We start from the raw sequence: 24,796 nt of genomic DNA on the forward strand, positions 1-24,796 counted from the left end.
AGGGTCTCCTACTTTCTTCTGACAGGTAAAACTCCAGCAACAAGTTTAGCTAGGCTAACCATTTTTTTAATAGACTTCAACTGATCAAATATCACTTCCACCAGCCTAGGCCAATCATTTTGAACACTCTAATGTGATAAAAAAAAAATGTATGAAAAGCCTTCTCCTCTACTTTATGCTGTACATCTTCCATGAATTGAACTTGATGCATTATAATTTTGGAAGTGGGCAACTTTGCCTCACTTTTATTCTCCATTACTGTTTGATGCATTGTTTGGATTAATGTATGATATATGGTGTTTTCTCACTTTGATAAAAAAAATCAAGTCCTTTTCACTTAAGTATTTTTCAAGATAGTAAATTGTTAGCAACATATTCCGCGAGAAAGTGTGAGAACCATTGCTACTGTGTGCTATTAATGGTGTAAGATACAAAGAAATGAACGACATTATTAAGCGTCACATTCTGCATGAGCACACCATGTGTAATGTGCGTACCTGCATGCATTTCCACCTTTAACCACTTGCTGGTCTTCTTGGCACTTGACCCCTTAAGACTTAAGCATTAAGCATATACTTTGATTCAGAAGTTGGGTAGAAAATGGCAATAAATCAGTCATTTTTGACAGAATACAATAGGCTAGAAACAGCAATTCCACCATTAAAAATTACGTGCAAGGTGAAAAAACGAGTCCATTGAAATCAAGCAGTAAGAATCTGCAAATGTAGATAGGAAACAAACTCTGCTGTTATTAAATTAACTCAACTGAAGGTTGATTCATAAAGATTACAATTTTCATTGAAAATTCAACCGGACCTGAAAGTTGCAACAAGTAAAAAGGGATTCAAATACAAAGAGACATTATGATATCTTAAAATTCATAAGCAAAAAGATAGAGGCATCAAGCTTCTGCAGAACTACGTCTTAGGCGATAGAAGGAAAACCTCCAAAACCATCGAGAGGCATATCAGTTCAGAAATCCAACCATTTTTTTAAGTATTCACAGGTGGTTGGGGAAATAATGCCATCTGGGGTACATTGATTAATACGCGGACAGACTCCGCATGGAATGGAAGCCATGGATGCTAAGTTTGGTTCCCCTCTCTTGCAGCACTTATAACAATCTTTCCTAGCTTTAGCACCGACAAAGTCCCCCGTATCAGTGCTCTCCACCTTCTGGACCTCATTGTCCAAAACCAAAGCCCCAAGAACCTGTTTCAATTCCTGTGCGGATAAGTTAACAGTTAGTAACTTCTTCATCGTAATTGCGTGTGAAATTTCCTCCAAGGTAGCAATCTTCTGATCATGAATGACCTTCACAACCCCACGTTTTACAACCTTTATAAACTCAGTATCAAACTGTCCATTATCATACCAAGCACCACCAGTTATCTCCTTCGAGGGCTCAAACTCTGTAGCCATGTAATGTTTCCTCGTCTTGTTTTCAAAATTTTTAACCTCTTTTATCAGTTGTTTGGCTTGAAGTGTTTTGATGGCCTTGGTAAATAAATTGTTCTGGAGTCCTGTTTCTCGCCTCAAGTCTTGTACAGACATGCCCATATCTGCCTTGCTGCGGATGGCATCATAGAGTTTGCTTTCATGCTCTGTCAAAGACCCGGATTGCAAGTCCGAGCGCTTCCGTTTAAGGGCTGAAGGCTCTTGTGATCTGCTCATTCCTATCAAGAGGAATAGAAACAACAAGGACTTTTATTAACAACGATTCAAATAATTGAATGTTGAAGATAAATACAGGAAATATGTATCGTAAGAATATTAACAATAGTAGAATATAACATTAAGCAAAATTAGAATGGAAGCATAAATGCTTGCACAAAGCACAGAATGACAATTTCATCATATATCAATATAAGAATAAAGTTACCAAAAGGCCATGTAAAAGCAGCATTGGCATCACTTGTTACAAGTGCAATTCCAAGAGGCAACCACTGAATTTTTAAAAGACTATATACGTGTCTTGATTGAATGGGAATGTTCCAACTGTATTATACTATGCAAGTTAAAATTTCCAAGTAACCCTAAGAGAAATACAAAATATCGGATAGTATGACGCGTCCTTCTACTTCACATTTCTAAGTCCAGCTCCTCACATTTCTGAAGCTATTGAAAAACATCCAAAGAATTGATAAGATGACTATATCAGACTGAGCTAGCTAAATTCCTAAGCTGAAGCATGCCTTAGCATCAATGCAGATTTCAACGAGGAAACTCAACTTGCCCTGTACAGAATTACTACAAAGATTGCATAAAACAGAGTAACTGCAGCATATTCATTCAGACCAGATAAATAAGTCTAAAGGCTTCTTGACATTTATTTAAAGATTAACAACAAATATAGCGAAAGAGTGATTAAAACTTTGCCTTCAGATGGATGTTCGAATCCAGAACCCACAATGGCTCGAAGCAGCTCCGGTTTCAACAGGAAGTCTCTGAAACCCGAACTATGGATGCCGACATAGGCCCCATATCAATTCGTACAACATATTGGAAAGTAACATTTATGATCTCAATAAGAGGGGAAAAGAAAATACATGGAATCAGAACATTGAAGTAAATAGATTTATGCACTCGGCATCAAAAGTACAAGTACATGAAATCCCTCTAGGCAGTTAACAGGCACAAACAAATTTCTAATCTAAACACTTTCCCAATGGTGGAACAAAGATAGGGGCCAGGGCAGGTGACCAAAAAAGCACGGTCGCCTGATGCACTCTTTCTCCAAAACCCTTAACAAGAATTGAACTCCCCATCTGCTTGATTTAGTGTACCGAATCTAAAAAATCAGGTCTTAAGATGACATTAATGTGGAGACGAAAGGGGGAAAGAAAAACTTATCTTCTTAGGATTCAGAGTACTAGCCTTCTTGCACGCGCTTACGCGCGTGTGGAAGGGCGATGCTCGCTTGTGCAATCAATTTATCATGATTATTTTATATCGTCCATCTTTGCTTCTGCGATTGCTTTGAAACAATATATCAACAGCCAATACTAATCAGTTTGCCCCGAAATGAATGCACAAAACCATAGCAAAGTCAACCAATTTGTAATTGAATGCTGATTCTCATCAACAAGAAGAAAATAACAGCATTTCGCCATAGCATTTAATCTCAAGTTACCTCAATTTCTTAATTAGCAACCAAAACAGAATGCATAAAACTTTTTGCTGCAAATATATACATACGTGCTGCCCTACACATTCATTGAGTCCTACTATCAATTCAAAGGCTTAACATTTCGCCTCATTATCTATACTCACTTGAATATCACTTTCTATACTCCTTACTACTATACATACGAAGGCCTGTTGCCAATGCAAAATCTCAACATTCAACCTCACACTATCTCTCAATTTCTTAGCTAACAAAACAGAAAGCCTTAAACTTTTCGACTGTGGCTTAAGAACACTCAAGCTCGTGTAATGCAGGTCATCTACCAAAGAATTTCAAAAATCATCTTTGGAAAAAGGCAGACTTAAGAACATAAACATAACTCGGAAAGCTTGATATTTCAGAGAGGTGCATCTCTCTGCAATGGCTATGACCCCCACATCAGTGGCACTTAAACACCTATTAGAAAGTAGAGATTGGTTTTGAAAATATCAACTGATGCACTTCCTTTGCTTCATATACAAACATCCAAACCCACATCAAGGCAGATACAATAAATACCAGAAAAGAAAACAATCACCACAACCCAATTAACACCACCAATTGAAAACATCAAATTGGCTCAAATGCAGCAAAGGCTTCAACTTTAAGCAATTAAATGCAAGAAAACGATCTGGGTATGAGCCAAAAAAGTGAGAGAGCCATTCCATTCACCTTCGTGGGCTAGCTCAATTTCCAGAGGCTGAGATACAAAATTTCCAAACCCTCAAACTCCAACTTGTTAAACTGAAAGATCTAAGCACACAGCTTTTGGGCCGGCGGTGACGGTATCGACAGAGCCAATTGCGGCGGATAAGGAGAGATTGTGAGGCGGCGAACGGTTTGAGAGAGACGAGGGAAGAAGGCGGACGAGAGAGGGTTGGTTTGGGAAGATGTAAAGTCTGATGCCAAACCTTGCTTTCTGCATTTACGTTTCTAACCCTTCTTGCTGTATTCCACCTCAGCCGAACCATGGGCAATACCGGAACTTCAAAAAATTTGACCAAATAAACAGTAATCAGCCCCTCGCTTTAGTAATTAAGGGCGCGTTTGTTTGCCCAGATAAGTGGCTTGATAGGATTAAAAATTAGGGGCCGTGACCACTTACCCAATTTCAACTTAAAAATTGTCCACTTATTCCACTAAGAGTCAACTTAAAAATTGTCCACTTATTCCACTAAGAGTTTTTTTACCTCATTTACCCAATCTAACATCTATTGACAGTATTTCCCTCATTTTAATTAATGAATTACAATTATCTATCTCTCTCTCAGACTCTCTCTCTCTCCCCCCACCGATTTCTCTCCTCCATCCCCCGAATCCGGCAACGCCGTCATTCCGCCATCCTCGTCGTGCCAAATAAAAGTGTCGCCTCCTCCAAGCAAATCGATCCCCAACTTGGATCTGTGAACCCAGTCCAGATCGGATCAGTCCGATCCGATGCGATCCAGGCCGCCACAGATTCGACGTCGCCCGACAAAACTCGAACCTGCACCTTCAAGCCATTCCGCCGATGAGTACAGCGAGGCATCTGTGAAACCGAGTCCAGATCGGATCAGTCCGATCCGATTCAATCAAGGCCTACGACGTCGCCCGGCCACCCTCGATCCTGCACCTCCGATGCGCTTCGGCTCCGCCTCGTTCCAATCGAACTAGGTGAGCGGCAGTTCTTGTTGCGTTCAGGACCGACTTGAGCTCCACGGAGGAGGAGTTTTCAGTGACCCAATTGAGAAAAGCGTTGTTTGGTAAATAACCAAATAGGGATTTTGATTGTTTTCAACGAATTCAAAGGTTTTGAGGCTAATTGGGTACTGGGTAGAAGATGATGTGGATGGAATTGAACTGAAGTTGACCAAAGTAGAAGATGATGATGAACGATGGAGATGGTCAGTGGAGATGGTATCTGTAATGTATTCATTTTGGTTCACTTGAGGGCAAATAATATGATTATTGGAGGGTAATAATATGATTATTGGGGCAATAATATGATTATTAGGAGGCAATAATATGATTATTGGGAGTCAATAATATGATTATAAATTGATCAATTGTGCCTGTAGTGTATTCATTTTGGTTTTGGGAGTTCATACAATTCACTGGACGGCAATAATATGATTTTTGGGAGGCAATAATATGATTTTTGGGAGGCAATAATATGGTTATTGGGTATTATTAGGGACCGATCGCCGGATTCCGGTCACCGGTCGCGGGATTCCGATCACCGGTCGCCGGATTCCGGTCACCGATCGCCGGATTCCGGTCACCGGAGTCCGCGGCCAGCCACTAGTCACCGGAGTCCGGCAAGGTATCCAACGACTTCTCTCTCTAAGTGAGAAAGAAGGAGAGGGCAAAAAAGTCCCAAAAATAAATAAAAACAATTAATTGGGTAATAGGGAAATAATCTCTTAGAGTGTTTTGGGTAAATGGGGTTAAAAAACTCTTAGTGGAGCAAGTGGGCAATTTTTAAGCTGAAATTGGGTAAATGATCATTTCCCCTAAAAATTATCTGTCTAGCTGTTTGGCATTGTTTGGCAATCTGGATTTCTATGGATTGGAAATTTCAATTCCTATCAGAGTAGGACATATAATCCTGTTGAATAGGTGGGATAAGAAGTGGATAAAAATTTTGAGAGACATTGACCCTATCGCGAAACAGATACGCGCCAAGCCGCCGACAACAACCACCGGCCTTCCATCTTCATCCCATCCTCGGCGGCCAATACCATTCAATTCTGGTCATATCCGGCAAAACCCAGCCATCTCCGTCCAAGTTCGCCGACATCTTCCTCTTCAGCTAAGTTCCGCCAATCTCCGGGCAATTTTCGGTCCTCTCTTACCTCCATTACATCTGTATTCTTCGTCTCCTGCCATCTCCGGTCCCTGATACGAAGCTTAAGCTCATACTGCAATTCATATCTACGTCGTCAATGGAAAATTTAGGGGAATTCTCTCTCTCTCTCTCTCGTCTCTGAGCTCTCAACGTTCTTTCTATATTTTTTTTGTTTTCAATTTTTTTTTCTTTCTGAAAAGGAGAGAGTTCCAATCCAATTCAAAATCTGATGAAACAAACAAAGTATAAGGTTAAGAATTTATTCACCAATCCAATCTTATTCCAATCCAATCCAATTATCTATCCTAGTCCATTCCTATCTTGGTTGCCAAACGTGGCCTAAGAATTATCTATCCTAGTCCATTCCTATCTTCCTATCTATCCTAGCTCCGCCGCCACTGGCTTCAGCAATCGTCTTTTAACCTTCAGACCTAATCTCATTGGTTACCTAGTAACCACAGTGATGCCAATAGAAGGTTACCACTCACTGTATCAAAATAATCCTATAGAGCATGTCTTTAGAAAGCATTGTAAAAGCACGTGAGGCAAATCACCTCATAAACATTTCTGGATTCTTAGGTTTGAACACAATATAAATGAAGAAAACAAGTCAACCAAACCATAAGGGTACCAAATATTACATACTAAAAAAAAAATACTAACTTCAATAAAAACACATACCAAATAAGGCAAGACGATGCAGAGAATATTATAGAAACTAACTTTTTGGTGGATTCACCATTGGGCTCGGCAGAGCGGAGTTGGGGTGTTTTGTTCTTCCTCATCGTAGTCACCGAACTCTTCTTCGTACCATCATTGTCTCTGATTTTACCCATCCTATACATAACAACCTAATTTGAGTTTCCACCCTTAAAAGTTGTCTGATAATTATGAACCAACATAGGATAATAAAAAAGATTCTAAGGTCTCTTCCCATGAGATTTCACTCCAAGAAGACTGCCATTGAGGAATCAAAAGATCTAAATACGTACAAGCTTCAAGTGTTGATTGGTAATTTGAACACATACTAAATGGAGATTCCTGGTGAGATGAAAATAAAGAGCATGGCCCTTAAAGATGTGAACAACGTTGAAGATGATGTCTTGAAAGATGAGGGTAATGCAAATGAAATAGCCCTTTTGATAAGGCAATTCAGAAAATTCCTTAAGAGCAAGAAAGTTAGAGGAAATGAGTACAAGAGTGATTCACAAAGAACATATCAAAATTTTTCAAGTGATAAATCGACAAAGTTTCAAAGATCAATTAAGAAAAGGATGAAAAATAGTCCAAAGTGCTTTGCTTGTGATGGAAATGGTCATATTGCTTCTAAGTGTGCAAATACTCTTAAAAACGTGAAGACAGGTCAAAACAAGGCCATGAATGCTTCCTGGAGTGATAGTGAATCAGAAGATGACCTTACATTGGACAACGAATCTAGACCTATTGCACTTATTGGGTTGGTGAATACAATAGATGAGTCGGATGATGAACTAGATATAGAAGAAGTATTGCATCAATATATTGTACTGCCTGAGGCCTCAAAAGAATTGAAGCAAAGGAATCATGTTCTGGTAAAGCAATTAGAAGGGTTGAAGCTGGAAATGAGTAGGACTGAAACTGATTTTCAATCAGAACTTGAAGCTGGTTACAAAATCCGAAAATCTCTTGTTGAACAGGTTCAGTCTATCCAACTAAGCTATCAAGCAAAATCTGATAAAATTGTTGAACTCCAAGATGATAAAGATTGTTTGACTCTTTTACTTGAGCAACTTGAACCTAAGTCACTGAATGTTAACATGAGTGAAGAAAAACTTAATGACATTTTGTCTATGGGAAAGAAATTTGGTGACAAAAGTGGTCTGGGATACAGTGTTGCAAGTTCATCAAAGACTAATCACAACTAAGTTTGTAAAAGCTACTGCTCGTCGTAGTATTGAAATTCCTCATCATGTGCTCGCTAATTCCAAACCAAGTTTGAAGAGATTTCTTCCTCGGTGTCATTTTTGTGGCATTTTAGGACGTATCAGACCTAGATGCAATAAACTTCGTATGAGAAGAGCTCATTTCGGAAGGAGTTCCACAAGCACATATAGCAAATCTCTCAAGGAGAAACTTCATGAATAGATAAAAGAGGTTGACAAAATCTCAAAGTTGATTTCAAGACTAGTCTCAAGACCTATCACCAAGCAGATTTGGCAAAGGAAAGAAAATCTTATGTGTCTTTTTGCTCGCTGTCAGTTTAGTGTTGATTCTAACGAGGACACAGATCCAAAGTGTCTAGTTTCCTTGACAGCTCTATATGCAAAAAATTTCAACACGTGGTATCTTGATAGTGGTTGCTCAAGACATATGACTGGGGACAGGAGTTGGTTTATCTCATTTTCAGATGAAACATCTAGTGGTATTGTCACATTTGGTGATGGTAAAAAGGTCAAAATTATAGGAAGAGGGACTGTATCTGCTCCAGGAATATCCTGTCTGAAAAATGTCACGTTGGTTGAGGATTTGAAGGTGAATCTTATAAGTATTAGTCAATTATGTGACGACATTGGTAATGTCTGGTTTGACAAATCCGAGTGCAATGTGAAAGACTTGCTTGGGAAAGAAGCCTTTTGTGGTAAATGGTCTAAGGACAACTGCTACTGTATTCAAGCAGATATTCCAACTCTGCTGTTTGCAACAAGGCAACAGATGATACTCTAGCTTTCATTGTGGCATAAGAGACTGGGTCATATTAATTTTCATGGTCTTGTCAAAGTCTCTAAGCATGAAGCAGTAAGCGGTCTCCCTAAGTTGAGTGGAAAAATTGAAGTAGCATGTGAGGGATGTCAACTTGGAAAGCAGACAAGGTGTCCTCATAAACCAAGAAACTCATTTCAACCTCTCGGCCTCTTGAGCTATTGCACATGGATTTAGTAGGGCCTATTTAGACTGAAAGCTTGGGTGGTAGAAAGTATGTGTTAGTTGTTGTTGATGACTTTTCAAGATTTACATGGGTGGCCTTTCTTCATGAAAAAAGACTGAAACTTTTGTGCAATTCAGAAACTTATGTGTTAGGATTGAAACTGAGAACTCTTCCTATGTTAGGACTGAAAAATAGGGTCAATCCTTCGTTGCAAAAATTGGAAGATTGAGAACTGATCATGGAACTGAGTTTGAGAAGAAAAGTTTGCTGAGTTCTGCAATGAGAGAGGCATAAGGCACGAGTTTTCAGCTCCAATCACAATTAAGCAAAATAGTGTTGTTGAAAGAAAGAACAGAGTTTTCCTATATATGGAAAGAGTAATGCTGAAAAATGCAAGGATTGCAAGATATTTTTAGGTAGAGAAGCTGTGAGTACAACATGTTATACCAACAATAGGACTTACTTCAGATCAGGCACTGATACCACTTCATATGAGTTGTGGAAATGTAAGAAGCCTAATGTTCACCATCTGAGAGTGTTTGGAATTCCATGCTATATCTGCAAGGATAGAGAAAAACTTGCTAAGTTTGACTCAAGAAGTGATTTGGGAGTCTTTCTGGGCTATTCCACCACCATCAAGGCATATCGTGTCTTCAACAAAAGAACTGAAACAGTGATGGAATCTATCAATGTAGTTGTTGATAATTCTAATATTGTGAGTACTATTCAACTTGTTTATGATGAAGAAGCTTCCAGTTCATCTCAGGCTTCACAAATTGAGCCTAAGACAGACTTTCTAGATGATGAATTTTGTGTTCTCTCGTCATCGCCTCCTCGGAGAACAGTTTTAAGGCAAGTTCAAAAAGACCACATGCTCTTTGATGTTATTGGAGATGTTAATGCACCAAGGAAAACCAGAAATCAAATTGTTTCTGAAGTCTCTTACTTGTGCTATGTCTCGCAGATTGAACCTAAGAATGCAAAAGAAGCTCTAGTGGTTGATGATTGGATTGTTACAATGCAGGAAGAGCTTAGTCAGTTTGAAAGAAATGATGTTTTGTATCTGGTTCCTCGTCCGAATAATGCAAATGTTATTGGAACAAAGTGGGTGTTCAATAACAAAGCTGATGAGACTGGACTCATAACCAGAAATAAGGCAAGACTTGTGGCTCAGGGCTACTCACAAGTGGAAGGGTTTGATTTTGGAGAAACTTTTGCTCCAGTGGCTAGATTGGAATGAGTGAGGCTTTACTTGCTGTGGCATTTCATCGCAAGTTCAAACTCTATCAAATGGATGTTAAGAGTGCGTTTCTCAATGGTGTTTTACAAGAAGAAGTTTATGTGGAACAACCTGTAGGATTCAAAGACCCTCACAATCTTGATCATGTGTATCGTCTACAAAAAGCTCTCTATGGGCTGAAGCAAGCTCCTCGATCTTGGTATGATAGACTTTCATCTTGCAAAAAGATATACAAGAGGTACTGCAGACAAGACCATGTTTGTTAAGAAAATTAGCAAGGATGTGGTGATTGCTTAGGTCTATGTTGATATTGTCTTTGGCTCAACTTCAGAGAAACTTGTAGAGAGTTCAATGATGTAATGAAGCAAGAGTTTGAGATGAGCTTATGCAGTGAACAAACCTTCTTCCTTGGGCCACAAGTGAAACAAATGTCAGATGGCATTTTTGTGTCTCAAGCAAAGTATGCAAAGTTTTGTGTTGGAAACTTCTAGCTCAGCAATCACTCCAACGGCTTCACGTGAAAAACTGAAAGAGTGTGGATCTCTATTTTTCAAACAATTGCTAGACCCTTACTGTTATTTCTAGCTACTGGAATATCAGAACCCTTGTCCTTGAGTTCTTGTGCATCTGCAGTTCTGCACTGTGTAAAGTTTGTGAAGATGTTTCTGCAGTGATGTATGGACCTTTAAATTTGCAGATATTGAGGTGGATAGGAGAGGGTCTGGAGAGCAGTCACTTCCCTTCGAAAAATGAGGAAGAAGTTGTTTGTGCAGTTAGTCTGATCTTTAGTTCTATTAATAACAAAGAATTACAGAACAACTTATTGGCTATATTGCTTTCTTCTAGCTTTGAAACTATTGAGAAATTTGTTGATAAAGATAGTAGCCATTGCCTGAGACAAAATTATGCTACCTATACCAAAGTGATCAATGATGAACTTGCTAAACATTTTTCTCATACTAAGTCTGCATCAACTCCTTTGAGGTATTGTTCTTCTTCAGCTATCTCAATTGTTGCTACTCTTCTTCCTTTTGTGGCATTAGTTATGTGTGTCACTGCTTGTGGTGTGATGGAGACTATAAAAAAAGCACACATTGATGGAATTGTTGAGAAAGCTAAGAAGAAGCAACTTGATGCTATTTTGGGATTAGTTGCTGATGCTTTGGAATTCTTAGGCAGGGACACAAAATTGATCAAGGCAAATTTTACATATGAGTGTGTGATAGTAGCAAGGGGTTTTCAAAAAAGAACAATGTGTTGTCTTCAAGTGGTCTATAGCTCTTCAAGTTTCAAAGGATATGTGGTACTGACATCAGCCATCTTGCATGGCAGATTTGCAAAGAATGGAGCAGCTGCAACAATGTTTTTAAATTTGTACTGGAACTGGTTCCACTTCTTTGCTGGAGTGCCTGTTGATATAGATGTAAACCATGACTGGAAAGAGAGCTTCCTTAATGATCCAACTGGGAGATTTGATCAGTTCAAAGCATTGGTCAGAGGTGTCCAGATTTTGACTCAGAATGTAAAACTTGAGGACAAGTTTATGTTAAGGGGGCTGCATTGTTATGAAAATAGGCTTAAATAAGCATTCCTATTCCGACTAGGAGAACTCATTATGTGTCATGTGCTGTACACGTGTGCAGTGGGTTAATTAGTCGTTAATTAGGTTAATTTGGGTTAAGTCGTTAATTAGCTGGGTTGTTATTGTAGCCAATACATGGGAGCCACATGTCCGTGGTAGGTAGCTCATCCTTGGGTTATATAAACCAGAACTCTGTACTTCTTTCATCATCAATCAATATATTGAGTTATTTCCTTTCTTCTTCTTTAATTCTCTTAGTTTTCTCTGTGCAATCATACCATGGTTAGGGCTCCTCCCCTAACAGATTTGAAGTGTGGAGCACGAATCGAAGGTTTGAATTTCTGGGTACTATTTGGAAATCGGGTTTTACTGTTTGAGCTTAGTTTCGGGTATTTTCATGTGTTTTCTGACCTTGTGGCAGTTGAGAAAGATGTTTGAATGGCTGAGACGAAGCTGCTACCAAAATTTGGTGGCCGGCGCATGAACAGTGAATGCCGCGTGTAAACAGTGATTTCCGATGCGTGAACAGTGATTTAATTTCTGTTTTTAGCTAGATTAATTTCTTGTGAGCTTTAGATTTTATAAATGTGATTTTGGTGAAGATTGGAGGTGTTTTGATTCGATTATGAATTTCTGAAAATTTAGAGTTTTGGTTATTGATTTTCGAGAATCTTACCGTCGGATTTTTTCTCGAATTTGCTTTAGAATTTGTAAATCGAAGAATAGAAATTATTGATGAAGTTTGGATGGGATCCAAAATGGGTTGAAGGAGTGAAGGTTAAAGGAAACGTGCAGAGATTTAATTTCTAATTACCGTAAAGTTTATTTTCCGTCATATAATTATTTGTTTACGAGCGATATTTTTGTACAGGACGTGAGGAACCTCCGTGAGAGGAAAATAACAACCGACGGTAGGATTAGCCGTATACTGTGAGTGGACTTTTGTTTTAAATAATGATGCATGCAATTATTTTCCCGAAATGATGATTCTTTGATTTATTTATTTATCATTTTATTTATCGAGCATAATATTTTGCTTTGGATTATAATTTTGGCATTGTTTTCCATATGAATTTTGGATACGAATTTATTATGCTCGGATTTGGAGTTATGATTTATTTTCGGGAATATGATTTAATTTTCGGAGATTAATTATGACTTATTTTAATTATGTTTCGGAAACGGATTTTGAGCCTTCGATAGTTTATCTCCGATATATGATTTTAATTGAAATCATGATTTATGTGATTCTCGACGAATTATTTTCCGAAGTGATTTCCAGAATTTAATATTATATTTTTATTCGTTGATTTTGAGATTTTGAAATATTATCGGAGATGGGATTTTCAATGGAATTATAGTTATCGATTATCTCTCGGCTATTTGTTATGAATTTGAGAATATTTTGGCGTATGGGGCCACGTCATTGGATTATACTTGTTTTTCTTGTGAGATATTGGGGAAGCTTTATGGATTTACTGGTTTTCGATTATTTTCTTCACCATTCTGGGGTCGTTCTATAGTGTCTCCTCCTCACTTACTTTGTGTTTGTGAGTGGCAGTCGAGGTGATTTATTCTCCTCCTCACGTGAGTGGTAGTCGAGGTTATTAGTTCTCCTCCTCACACAATCTATGTGTGAGTGGCAGTCGAGGGTAGAGCCTAAGGGGCTCCTTTACCCGTATGGTGATATTTCTTTCCCATATTCTATTATTACTTGACTAGCGGGGCTAGTCCGATTTCTCTTAACCAGCGGGGCTGGGTATGTTTTCACGAGATTTTGAGTTTAAAGAAATATGTTTTTTAAACGTTGCATGCATCGAGGTTTTATAAGTTTAAATATGTGGGAAAGTATTCAAATTTGCTTCATTTAAATTATCTTGATTATTTATTTTTGTCCACTCACACTAACGTGTTTTTCAATACTTTTCCCCTGGGCCCTTCGGTTTCAAATGTCCAGTTTGCAGGCTAGATTAGTTGAGGTCGGGCGTACATGGAGTTGAGGCATAGCTGTCATTGCTTCCGCATTGTAGGATTTAACAATCCTTTACCCTCTTTACTTTTTTTTATTCTATTACATCTTTTGTTTTAGAATTGCTCTGATAACCATGGAATTAATGTTATTAAGTTGAGAGTTGTGTAATGTGAATTGGAAGATGTTGTGATTTGGGGAGCAGGGTGGCTCCAGGAGTATAAGGATGGATGGTTTAGAAGTGTAAATGTCTTTCTACAAGTTTTGGGTAGTCCATTTTTAGGGGAAGTTCCGTCAAATTTTTGATAGAATTTCTTCTAAGGTGGGTCCCGCAGGGCCACTTCGGATTTCAGGGTGAAATCCGGATCGGGTCCTGTTATATTGGCTACTATGGACTGTTAGCTTGCCAAATGTAAGGTGTTTGATTTTTTATTTTTTCCTTTTGTTCTCTCATCTTCTGCAAACGCAATGTGTTTTTCTTTTTCAATTTCAGTGGAATTATAGGAATTTCTTGGTTCATGGCAGGGTGAGCCGAGTTTCGGCCTTTTTGGCTATGTTATGTGCATTAGTATAACTGCTGCAACGACATTTAAATCTGTCTTTCAAGGTCTCCTACTTTCTTCTAACGGGTAAAACTCCCGCAATAGGTTTAGCTAAGCTAACCATTTTTTTAATAGACCTCAATTGATCAAATATCACTTCCACCAACCTAGGCCAACCATTTTGAACACCCTAATGTGATAAAAAAAAAATGTATGAAAAGCCTTCTTCTCCACTTTATGTTGTACATCTTCCATAGTTCTTCCATAGTTTGAACTTGATGCATTATAATTTTGGAAGCAGGCAACTTTGCCCCTCTTTTATTCTCCATTACTGTTTGATTCACAGTTTGGATTAATGTATAATATATGGTGCTTTCTCACTTTGATAAAAAAAATCAAGTCCTTTTCACTTTATTAATAGCGTCACATTCTGCATGAGCACACCATGTGTAACGTGCATACCTGCATGCATTTCCACCTTTCACCACTTGCTGGTCTTCTTGGCACTTGACACCTTAAGACTTAAGCATTAAGCATATACTTTGATTCAGAAGTTGGGTAGAAAATGGCAATTAATCAGTCATTTTTGACAGAATACAATAGGTTAGAAACAGCAATTCGACCTTTAAAAATTTGGTGGAAGGTGAAAAAACGAGTCCGTTGAAATCAAGCAGTAAGAATCTGCAAATGTAGATAGGAAACAAACTCTGCTATTATTAAATTAACTTAACAGAGCGATGCTGGTGGTGGGGAGGTAGTTTGGGTAACGGAGCGGAGCAGCTGCTGATTTGGGCTGAAAGGATTGGATGCCTCTTGGGTTTGGTCAATTGGGCTTGGGAGCTACCTGTGGGCCCAATCTGGGCAGTAGATTGGGTCAGGGCTCACTTTGTGGGCTCTGCCCTGACTGTTTTTTTCCTCATTGTTTTTACTATTTTTTTGTTTTTTAGTTGTTTTGCGCTTTTTGCCAGCAATAAGTCCCTATTTGTGTTGCATAGGGCTAGTCGGGTTGTTTGTCTGTTTGTGAACTCAAAGTGCCTTGTCTGCTCTAGGTCAGCAGCGAGCTCTTTGCTTTGCCAAATGATCGCTACCTCCTAGTGGCAGGGTGAAGCTAAGTGTTGCCGGCTTTACCCTCCGGCGGCAACATAATAGGAAAGCTGTGCAATTGGTAATTATGCTATGTTGTAATCGGGTTACATATCGAGTTATCTTCCCGTTATGTCACTGCTATGTTAAAGCAAATAGAATAGCCAGTAGAGCACTCTCTGCTAGTTGGTGCTTGTTAGAATACAAGTATTATGTAGAGATTCCTGATATTATTTTGGGACTTACTCTAGGTACTTATTGTAATCAGGGGTTTGGCTTAATGTCCCCCCTTGTATTCAGCAGTTTCATTAATCAAGGCTTGAGGGCAGCTGACAGGACCCGCCCCGGATTTCACCTTGAAATCCGAAGTGGCCATGCGGGGCCCACCTTAGAAGAAATTCTACCAAAAATTTGGCGGAACTCCCTCTAAAAGTGGACTACCCAAAAACCTGTAGAAGACATTTACACTTCTAAAATAATCCACCACAAACTTCTGGAACCACCATGCTCCCTAAATCATAACACCTCCCAATTTCACAAACAATTCTGAACTTAAAAATAGTAATCTCAAGGGTTATCAGAGCAATCTATTTCTTAGGCGTACAAGAAGGTAGAATACAAGATAAAGGACCGATACTTTTATAATGCGGAAGCTATGACAGCTATGCCTCAACCCCATGTACGCTCGACCTCAAGCTAAACTGGCCTGCAAACTGGGCATTTGAAACCGAAGGGCCCAGGGGAAAACATTTAAAAAAAACCGTTAGAGTGAGTGGACGAAAAATAAGTAATTTCGAATGAATAAGTAAAACGTAATGCTTTCCCAAGTTATTCTCTAAAATCTCGCATGCAGTAACAATCTTGAAAAATACTTTTAATCATCATCTTTACTGCAATCTTAATCGCGTAGAAATAAAACATCTTGAAATCTCTTAAAATCTCATCCTCAATCCTTATAAAAACATCCTTTTCAAGAGGCTTGCTTGATGACTAGAAAGGACTGATGTCTAGTCATCTCATACCATCTGGGAGGGACTGCCACCCAGATGACGCATCGGAAGGGACTGCCAACCGGAATAGGAGGCGGTGGTAGAAGGGACTGCCAACTAACCACAGGTAGTAGACGGGACTGCCGACTAACTACCTCATGTCATCTGGAAGGGACTGCCACCCAGATGACGCATCGGAAGGGACTACCAATCGGAATAGGAGGCGGTGGATAGAAGGGACTGCCAACTAACCATCTCATGCCATCTGGGAGGGACTGCCACCCAGATGACGCATCGGAAGGGACTGCCAACCGGAATATAGTCTGGAAGGGACTGCCAACCAAATTATTACCTAGAAGGGACTGCCAACTAGGTAATATGCGCATGCGCCGTAAATAGCCTCCTCAATAAACTGAATAGCCTCCTCAATAAACTGGAAACAACCTCTTTCAGTTACTTGCTTTCGGAAAGAAACTCGCTGTTACTTCAATAAAACATTAATAATTCACCAAAAGCATAACTCGGGATTATCTCGCTAACTCAAATCTCAATATCTCAATAAATCCTCAAAAGCATAAGTCAAATACTCTGTAAATCAATAAATGCTTTCGGAAAGAAATCTCAATCTAACTTCAAGGCTGATAAGTGCGGAGCTCAAAACTCAATAAATCTCGATAATTCAACCATGCTCAAATATTTGCTGAATCCTTCGTACTCGTATATCATCATATAAACTGATATTCGAAATCAATAATTCTCATAATATTTTCTTAATCAATCACTTCCCGAAAATCGTTTCCCAACTCAATAACCCATAAATAAATAGCTTGAAAAATCTATTAAAAGCCCTCGGGAAGGAAAAATCACTAAAAATCCCGTAACTCATAGAGCATAATAAATCTCAAGAAAACAAGCTCATAAAATCATAATACTCAATCATTCAAATGATAAATTAAACCTCCATTGGAAAATAATAATATACTGCATGCACATTTAATTTAAAATAAATGTCCACTCACAGTACTATTTAGGCGATCACGTATACGAATTCCTTCATCCAGCAATAGCTCGATATATCGCCCTGTACACAATTATAATTCGTGAATAACGATTCGGCAATTAAAATACGATTCCAATGTCCTATTCTCATAAATTAACATTTCCATTTCTTCTCCAATTTAACCCAAACTTCACCATTAACACCAAAACTTTATCATTTGCACCAATTCTTTAATTGAAGGTTTCTAGGGCAAAATTGAGAGAAATCCGATAGTGGAATTCTCATAAATCAATAACCAAACTATTGAACTTCGGAAATTCCGATTAATATCCAAACCTCCTCCAATTTCCACCAAACACCTATCCATAAATTCGTAACAATATAAACTACTCAATAGACCAAAACAACTCACCAGGAACGACCGGACGCGCCCTCACGTGCCGCCACAGACGACTGCACGTGGGCCCCACGCGCCGCCGGTCAACCACCATATCTGGCTACCAAATTTTACCAGCATAATCAACTCAACATTCTAAGCGTCTTTCATAACTGCTACAAATCCAAAAAACGACTAGAAGTACCTCAACAATTAAGGAGAAGTTTGAACCCGAATTGTGAATAGTAACCCAGAATTTCAAACCTTCGATTCGACCTCCACACTGCAAATCGTGGCTCAAGGCTAGGGGCAAAATGATCTATGGCAAAAACCGAACCTTCGACGCCGGTATGGTGACCGGAGATGGCCGGAAATCGACGAAAATCCCAAACTGCTACAGTAAACTTCACGGCACAAAATCGAGCTCCTCCGGCCAAATCTCTACAAAACACCACCACATATGCAACAAGGGGGAGGAGGCGAGCCTGGGGATGCCCAGATTTCGTCGTGGATCGGCCGGAGATGGGAGAAATCGGAGGAAGAAGAAACCGGACCGAAGAGGAAGAAAGGGTCGGGGGAGAGGAGAGAGAAAAGCCGGTAGGTTTCCAAAAATGGAAACTTACCACAGTAACTCGGCTATTTATAGAAAATTACCATGAACAGTAACTTTACATTTTCGCTTATAACTTTCGAATACGAACTCCGATTTTTACGTACCACATATGCACGCGCTCGGTTTAACGTCCTCTACAACTTTCATGAAGAATATTTTCTCAAATTTTTGACCCGAACAAAAATTCAACTTTTAGGGCCCCCTAAAATGTCGAAACGGAGCTAAAAAGTAAATGTAAATGTCGTTTACCCATCGAAAGACTCGTAAACTGGTAAATTTACGTCCCGAACCTTACAGCAGCTGCACCAGCCCTTTATTCAAAAAAAAAAAATTAACTTAACTGAAGGTTGATTCATAAAGATTACAATTTTCATTGAAAATTCAATTGGACCTGAAAGTTGCAACAAGTAAAAAGAGATTCATATACAAAGAGACATTATGATATCTTAAAATTCATAAGCAAAAAGATAGAGGCATCAAGCTTCTGCAGAACTACGTCTTAGGCGATAGAAGGAAAACCTCCCAAACCATTGAGAGGCATATCAGTTCAGAAATCCAACCATTATTTGAAGTATTTACAGGTGGTTGGGGAAATAATGCCATCTGGGGTACATTGATTAATATGCGGACAGGCTCCGCATGGAATGGAAGCCATGGATGCTAAGTTTGGTTCCCCTCTTGCAGCACTTATAACAATCTTTCCTAGCTTTAGCACCGACAAAGTCCCCCGTAACAGTGCTCTCCACCTTCAGGACCTCATTGTCCAAAACCAAAGCCTCAAGAAATTGCTTCAATTCCTGTGCGGCTAAGTTAACAGTTTGAAACTTCTTCATCCTAATTGCGTGTGAAATTTCCTCCAAGGTAGCAATCTTCTGATCATGAATGACCTTCACCAACTCACTTTTTACCGGAAATTCTAGTGTTCCTCATACCCACATTTACAAAAGTGACAACAAATTTGTTGTCAGAGTGGTAATGTTGAGTCCTATTTTGTGTAATCTTAGTTCTAATAATAGTAATTACACCTCTTACGACATTGTTACAAACTTTTGAACAAATTCGTTGTCAATATTGTAATTTTTGTTTAACTATATGTAAATAGTGTAAATGAATATGGTAACTTTTGTTCTCAATGTTGTGATTTTGGTTCAAATAATTGTAATTTTTTGTTCAAATAGTTGTAAATGAGTGTATGAGATACCCACAAGTACCATAGCTTGTCTCACTTTTTACAACCTTTATAAACTCGGTATCAAACTGTCCATTATCATACCAAGCACCACCAGTTATCTCCTTCGAGGGCTCAAACTCTGTAGCCATGTAATGTTTCCTCGTCTTGTTTTCAAAATTTTTAGCCTCTTTTATCAGTTGTTTGCAAGGCCGGCCCTGAGGGCTGCCACCTGAGGCAGCCGCCTCAGGCCACCGGCTCCCGGGGGCCTCCTGAGCTTCTGTACATATGTTAGACATAGTATATATATAAACAGTTTCCTCCTACTAATAGCAAATTGTGCGTTGCTCCAGCGGTGGTGTAGTCAGTCCGTGTCTTTCCCCACCAAGGTTCGAATCTCCTTTTTGTTTCACTTCTATTTTTGACCTTTTCAGGTTTCTTATTGTTTGTTTTTTTTGTCCCCAATTACTTGAGCTATTTTTTCTTGGACCCGCTGGCCCAGCCATAAAAAAGAAATTATATTTAACTAGTTTTGTAATTCAGAAATTTATGTAGAGAAATAAATTCATATACTTTGGTTTTGCTATTAAAATTTAATTTACTCTTTCAAAAATACATGATTTTATATTGTTATTTGGCATATGTATATATATATATATATATATATATATATATATATATATATATATATATATATATATATATATATATATATATAGACACACACACGGAGGCCACATTTTAATTCTTCGCCTCAGGCCGTTAGAATCTCAGGACCGGCCCTGGTTGTTTGGCTTGAAGTGATTTGATGGCCTTGGTAAATAAATTGTTCTGGAGTCCTGTTTCTCACCTCAAGTCTTGTACAGACATGCCCATATCTGTCATGCTGCGGATGGCATCATAGAGTCTGCTTTCATGCTCTGTCAAAGACCCGGATTGCGAGTCCGAGCGCTTCCGTTTAAGGGCTGAAGGCTCTTGTGATCTGCTCATTCCTATCGAGAGGAATAGAAACAACAAGGACTTTATTAACAATGATTCAAATAATTGCACAAAGCACAGAATGACAATTTCATCATATATCATTATGAGAATAAAGTTACCAAAAGGCCATGTAAAAGCAGCATTGACATCACTTGTTACAAGTGCAATTGCAAGAGGCAACCACTGAATTTTTAAAAGACTATATACGTGTCTTGATTCAATGGGAATGTTCCATCTGTATTATACGATGCAAGTTAAAACTTCCAGGTAATCCTAAGAGAAATACAAAATATCGGATAAAGTATGACGCGTCCTTCGACTTTTCACATTTCTAACTCCAGCTCTTCACATTTCTGAAGCTATCGAAAAACATCCAAAGAATTGATAAGATGACTATATCAGACTGAGCTAGCTAAATTCCTAAATTGAAGCATGCCTTAGCATCAATGCAGATTTCAATGAGGAAACTCAACTTGCCCTGTACAGAATTACTACAAAGATTGCATAAAACAGAGTAACTGCAGCATATTCATTCACACCAGATAAATAAGTCTAAATGTGAAATTGCTTAAGTAATATTCTTTCTGATGTGCTCTATAATGATGGAAAATTATATATAACTTTTAGCATTATTCACCTTTTCGATAAAGAAGAAGAAAGAAAATAACCAATTCGCTGAAGTAGAGAAAAGAAATATATTCGATAGTGTAGGCTAGAATTTCTGTACTTTTAATTAGTAAAATTTCAGGATGTTCTCTAGTTGCCTATTGTAATCAGAGGTTTTGGCTCAATGTCCCCCCCTTGTATTCGACAGTTTCATTAATCAAGGCTTGAGGGCAGCAGCACCGCCCTTTCTTCAAAAAAAAAAAAAAAAATTAGTAGCTAGCTAATGTAAAAGGTTGACTTATTTTTACTAGAGGGACGGGCATATATGTTTGACCCACCTGTTCATAAAATTTATTTACTCTACACGATTTGCTTATGCGCAGTTTTGGACTGAGCTTTAATTTAAAGCTTAATTTGGTCGGAGAGCGTGTGGGAGGGTCTAATGTCGAATGTTTGAAGTGGTTGGTCTATTCTAACCTTTGACACGACAAGATCATACTACTTTGACACAAGCAAATTCAATTCAATTTATTTTTGTGAGCTACGTATCTTATGGTGATGACTGATGACTGAAATTTATAAGATCAACAAAATAGATGACTGAAGTTTAGAGTCTCAATGGTCTGGACAAACTTATCTGCAAACTAAACTATTTGTAATAATCGTTGGTAGATACTTTTACGATTCGAGAAATGGTTACATGCAATTTCCTTATGTACCTAGTTAGCATGTCTCAAAGTAGCTTTTTTTAAAAGAGGATCAAATTAAGGGTTTCACTCCTGCCCCCATGGTGACTCGAACCCATCACTTCGTACATAGGTAGTGGGTGCTCTAACCACTGAGCTAACACCACTTCGTCTATTAGACACTGTATTTCACTAACACATATAAAAGTCAATATTAAATGCATTGAAAGACTAATAACATTCTTTCCATGTCTCCCCTTCTAATTTTCCATCAACCAAAGCCTTAGCATAATTTCAAATATTTAATTAACTTCCTTAAGAGTTAAGGCTTATTAATTTGCTTAATATATATATGATTTGCAGGTGGGTCGTATTGGCTATAGTTTAAGATCTTGTAGTTGTCGATTTATACTGGAAGGCAGTCAGGCAACTATAGTCGAGTCATACATAAACCCGAACTATTTGCTTAATCAAAAGACCAATAACGAGTCTTTTTAGACCAAATTAGCATAACACAAAGGGCCAAGGTCCCTCTTCTAGAAATCTATTGGTCAAACTATATTTAGGTCAAATTGACAGCAACTACCTCTCTAGTTTTTGATATTTTGAAATTCAATAACAAAAATCTGAGTATCATCTGATGTAGCATGAGTTGCAAAGAGCTAGGCATGCTATGACTTTTTCCAAATTTCTTACACATTAACATTACCGAGAAATTAACCCATAAAATGGTACGTAGTAAATAGCGTTTGAATTTTTGTGTGCCCCAAAATGCATTCCATTGCATGAAAAAACAAAACAAAAACAAAAACAAAAAAATGGAACAAGCTCTACTACTTTAGACTGCATTATTATTCTTGTATATATGAGAATTGTTATTAACACTTTCCTGGAAGTGTTTAATAGTAGTTTTTCCTTCACTTGTAAACCCTAAACGTACGTTTTGCACGACCCCTTAAGCTTAATATATACTTTCTCCAATAGTTGAATGCTACTTGGACCACGTTTAACGTATGAAACAAGGTTGAAAGCCATGCATTGATGCATATATGTTGGTGAGTATAAATGCCCATATGTGTAAGTGATCTAACTCACCTCATCTTCACATATCCTTCAATCGTCCTTTTACATCTTAATCTTTGCTAGCTAGCTCTTTTAAGTTTTATAGTACAATTTCATCATCATGGGTGTTCTTAATGTTATTGGAGTTACAGCAGTTCTACTGCTATTTTTCCTAAGCATGCACTTGTCCGAGGCTGGCAGGATGTTGCATGACGAGGAAGAAACTCGACGACGAACAAACTTTTCGTTTTAACGGAGTCGAAGCAGAAGGGTATTCCCCCTCCCGATGGTCCTAATGGGCACACCGGCAAGCCTGGTCCTACGACTTCTACTAGTGGTCATGCTGCTTCAACCATTAACCAAAGAAACTTTGCAGGCCACACTACTATAGAAAACTCGACGACGAACAAACTTTTCGTTTTAACGGAGTCGAAGCAGAAGGGTATTCCCCCTCCCGATGGTCCTAATGGGCACACCGGCAAGCCTGGTCCTACGACTTCTACTAGTGGTCATGCTGCTTCAACCATTAACCAAAGAAACTTTGCAGGCCACACTACTATAGAAAACTCGACGACGAACAAACTTTTCGTTTTAACGGAGTCGAAGCAGAAGGGTATTCCCCCTCCCGATGGTTCTAATGGGCACACCAACAAGCCTGGTCCTACGACTCCTACTAGTGGTCATGCTGCTTAACCATTAACCAAAGAAACTTTGCAGGCCTCCTCCATATGCGTACCCTAACTTCAGTCCAGTGCTAACCGGCATGGTCATGAATCATAAATAAGTCAATTGGCAAATGGTAATAAACTAGTACCTCAGCAGATACTAGCTAGTATAGTAATTTATTGTCATATATCTACTATAACAATAATGTTATAGTATAACGTCAAATAATGTTATATTATCAATTCATTGTTGTAATTATAATCTAGCTACACAATGTACATGAATAAAATGAATACGTGAATTATTTTGAGCAGCATACTTTATTAATTAGTCTGTTTTATGTTTTGCATTATGCACTTTGATGAAGTTATCACATAGGATTAATTACGGCTCTTGCAATCAAATCTATATATCTTTAACAACGTATGTTGCTAACTGGATCATAAAGAGGGATGGAAATCCCTACAAAGGATTGCCTTATCAATTTTGGAAAGGGTCTAGTAGCACGTTTAGTAATCCAAGACTTATATATATATATATATATATATATATGGTGCGACAATTGTCACCCTACCATTTACTTATCTCACCCAACATATGTTTGGATTAATAGCCGGTGAGTTGTGACATATTGATGAGTTATAATTCCAACATTGTAAAGGTTATGAGTTTGATTCTCACTAGCATATGTAAGGGTGGAGTGGGCTAATGGTTTAAAAAAAAATGTTTGCATTAATAAATGACTATATATATTGCTCTAATGGAAAATGACAAACAAGGACAAGAGCTAATTAAACACAACGGTCAATATTTACACATTAAAAAAGAAAAATAAATTCTATCCAGAAAAGAAAGAAAAAATAAATAAATCAGATAAATACTTAATTAATAGAAAATGAGAGAGTTTCATCTTCTCAACAAACCCTAGAAAAAAAACCAAATCTAAATTTTGCCCAATTTCTTCCGTCTCTTTGTTTGTTTCCCACACAGATCTTTAATGCTAGACAAAATCAATTCAAATTGAAGCAAATTACTATACTTAATATTATTGATTAATTGATAAATAAACATTATGATAGATGTAAACTAGTGGATTTTGAGACATTCAAAGAGGTAGAAATTAGGTCCAAATATCTCATCACTTTGGGTGTGGTATTGAGACATTAGATTCAACTTTGGAGCTGATAATGCTATAAAACTAAATCGTACGTCCTTTTTGTAACACCCACATATATATTATAAGAACAAAAATCTGCACCGTCATCCTCTTCTTCATTGCACTCAGTTTGCCCTATAAATCATTTGTTTAAGTTAAATATCGATGGACAATGAAAT

General features: G+C 38.2%; 1 protein-coding gene and 1 pseudogene across 3 annotated transcripts; both read right to left on the reverse strand.

Annotated features, from left to right (window-relative positions):
* Positions 1–725: 725 nt before the first annotated feature.
* LOC133739047 (uncharacterized) lies at positions 726–4,064 on the reverse strand. Of its 3 annotated transcripts, XM_062166758.1 has the most exons (3): positions 3,839–4,064; positions 2,380–2,968; positions 726–1,676 (listed from the first exon to the last, which is right to left on the reverse strand). In XM_062166758.1, the coding sequence occupies exon 3, from the start codon at positions 1,672–1,674 to the stop codon at positions 973–975; it is 702 nt and encodes a 233-aa protein (XP_062022742.1). In that variant the 5' UTR covers positions 1,675–1,676; positions 2,380–2,968; positions 3,839–4,064; the 3' UTR covers positions 726–972. The 3 variants fall into 3 exon arrangements, with proteins under 3 accessions (XP_062022742.1, XP_062022740.1, XP_062022741.1); XM_062166756.1 differs by lacking the exon at positions 2,380–2,968 and having other exon boundaries at positions 3,839–4,063; XM_062166757.1 differs by lacking the exon at positions 3,839–4,064 and having other exon boundaries at positions 2,380–3,832.
* A 14,775-nt stretch (positions 4,065–18,839) lies between these two features.
* LOC133737391 (uncharacterized) lies at positions 18,840–22,833 on the reverse strand (annotated as a pseudogene).
* Positions 22,834–24,796: the final 1,963 nt, after the last annotated feature.

The sequence above is a fragment of the Rosa rugosa genome, chromosome 3 (assembly GCF_958449725.1).
Source record: "Rosa rugosa chromosome 3, drRosRugo1.1, whole genome shotgun sequence".
Taxonomy (NCBI): Eukaryota; Viridiplantae; Streptophyta; class Magnoliopsida; order Rosales; family Rosaceae; genus Rosa; species Rosa rugosa.

What these genes read in the sequence shown, in the direction of transcription:
- LOC133739047 (XM_062166758.1), bottom strand. Translation starts at nt 1,674, where the DNA reads ATGAGCAGATCACAAGAGCCTTCAGCCCTTAAACGGAAGCGCTCGGAC.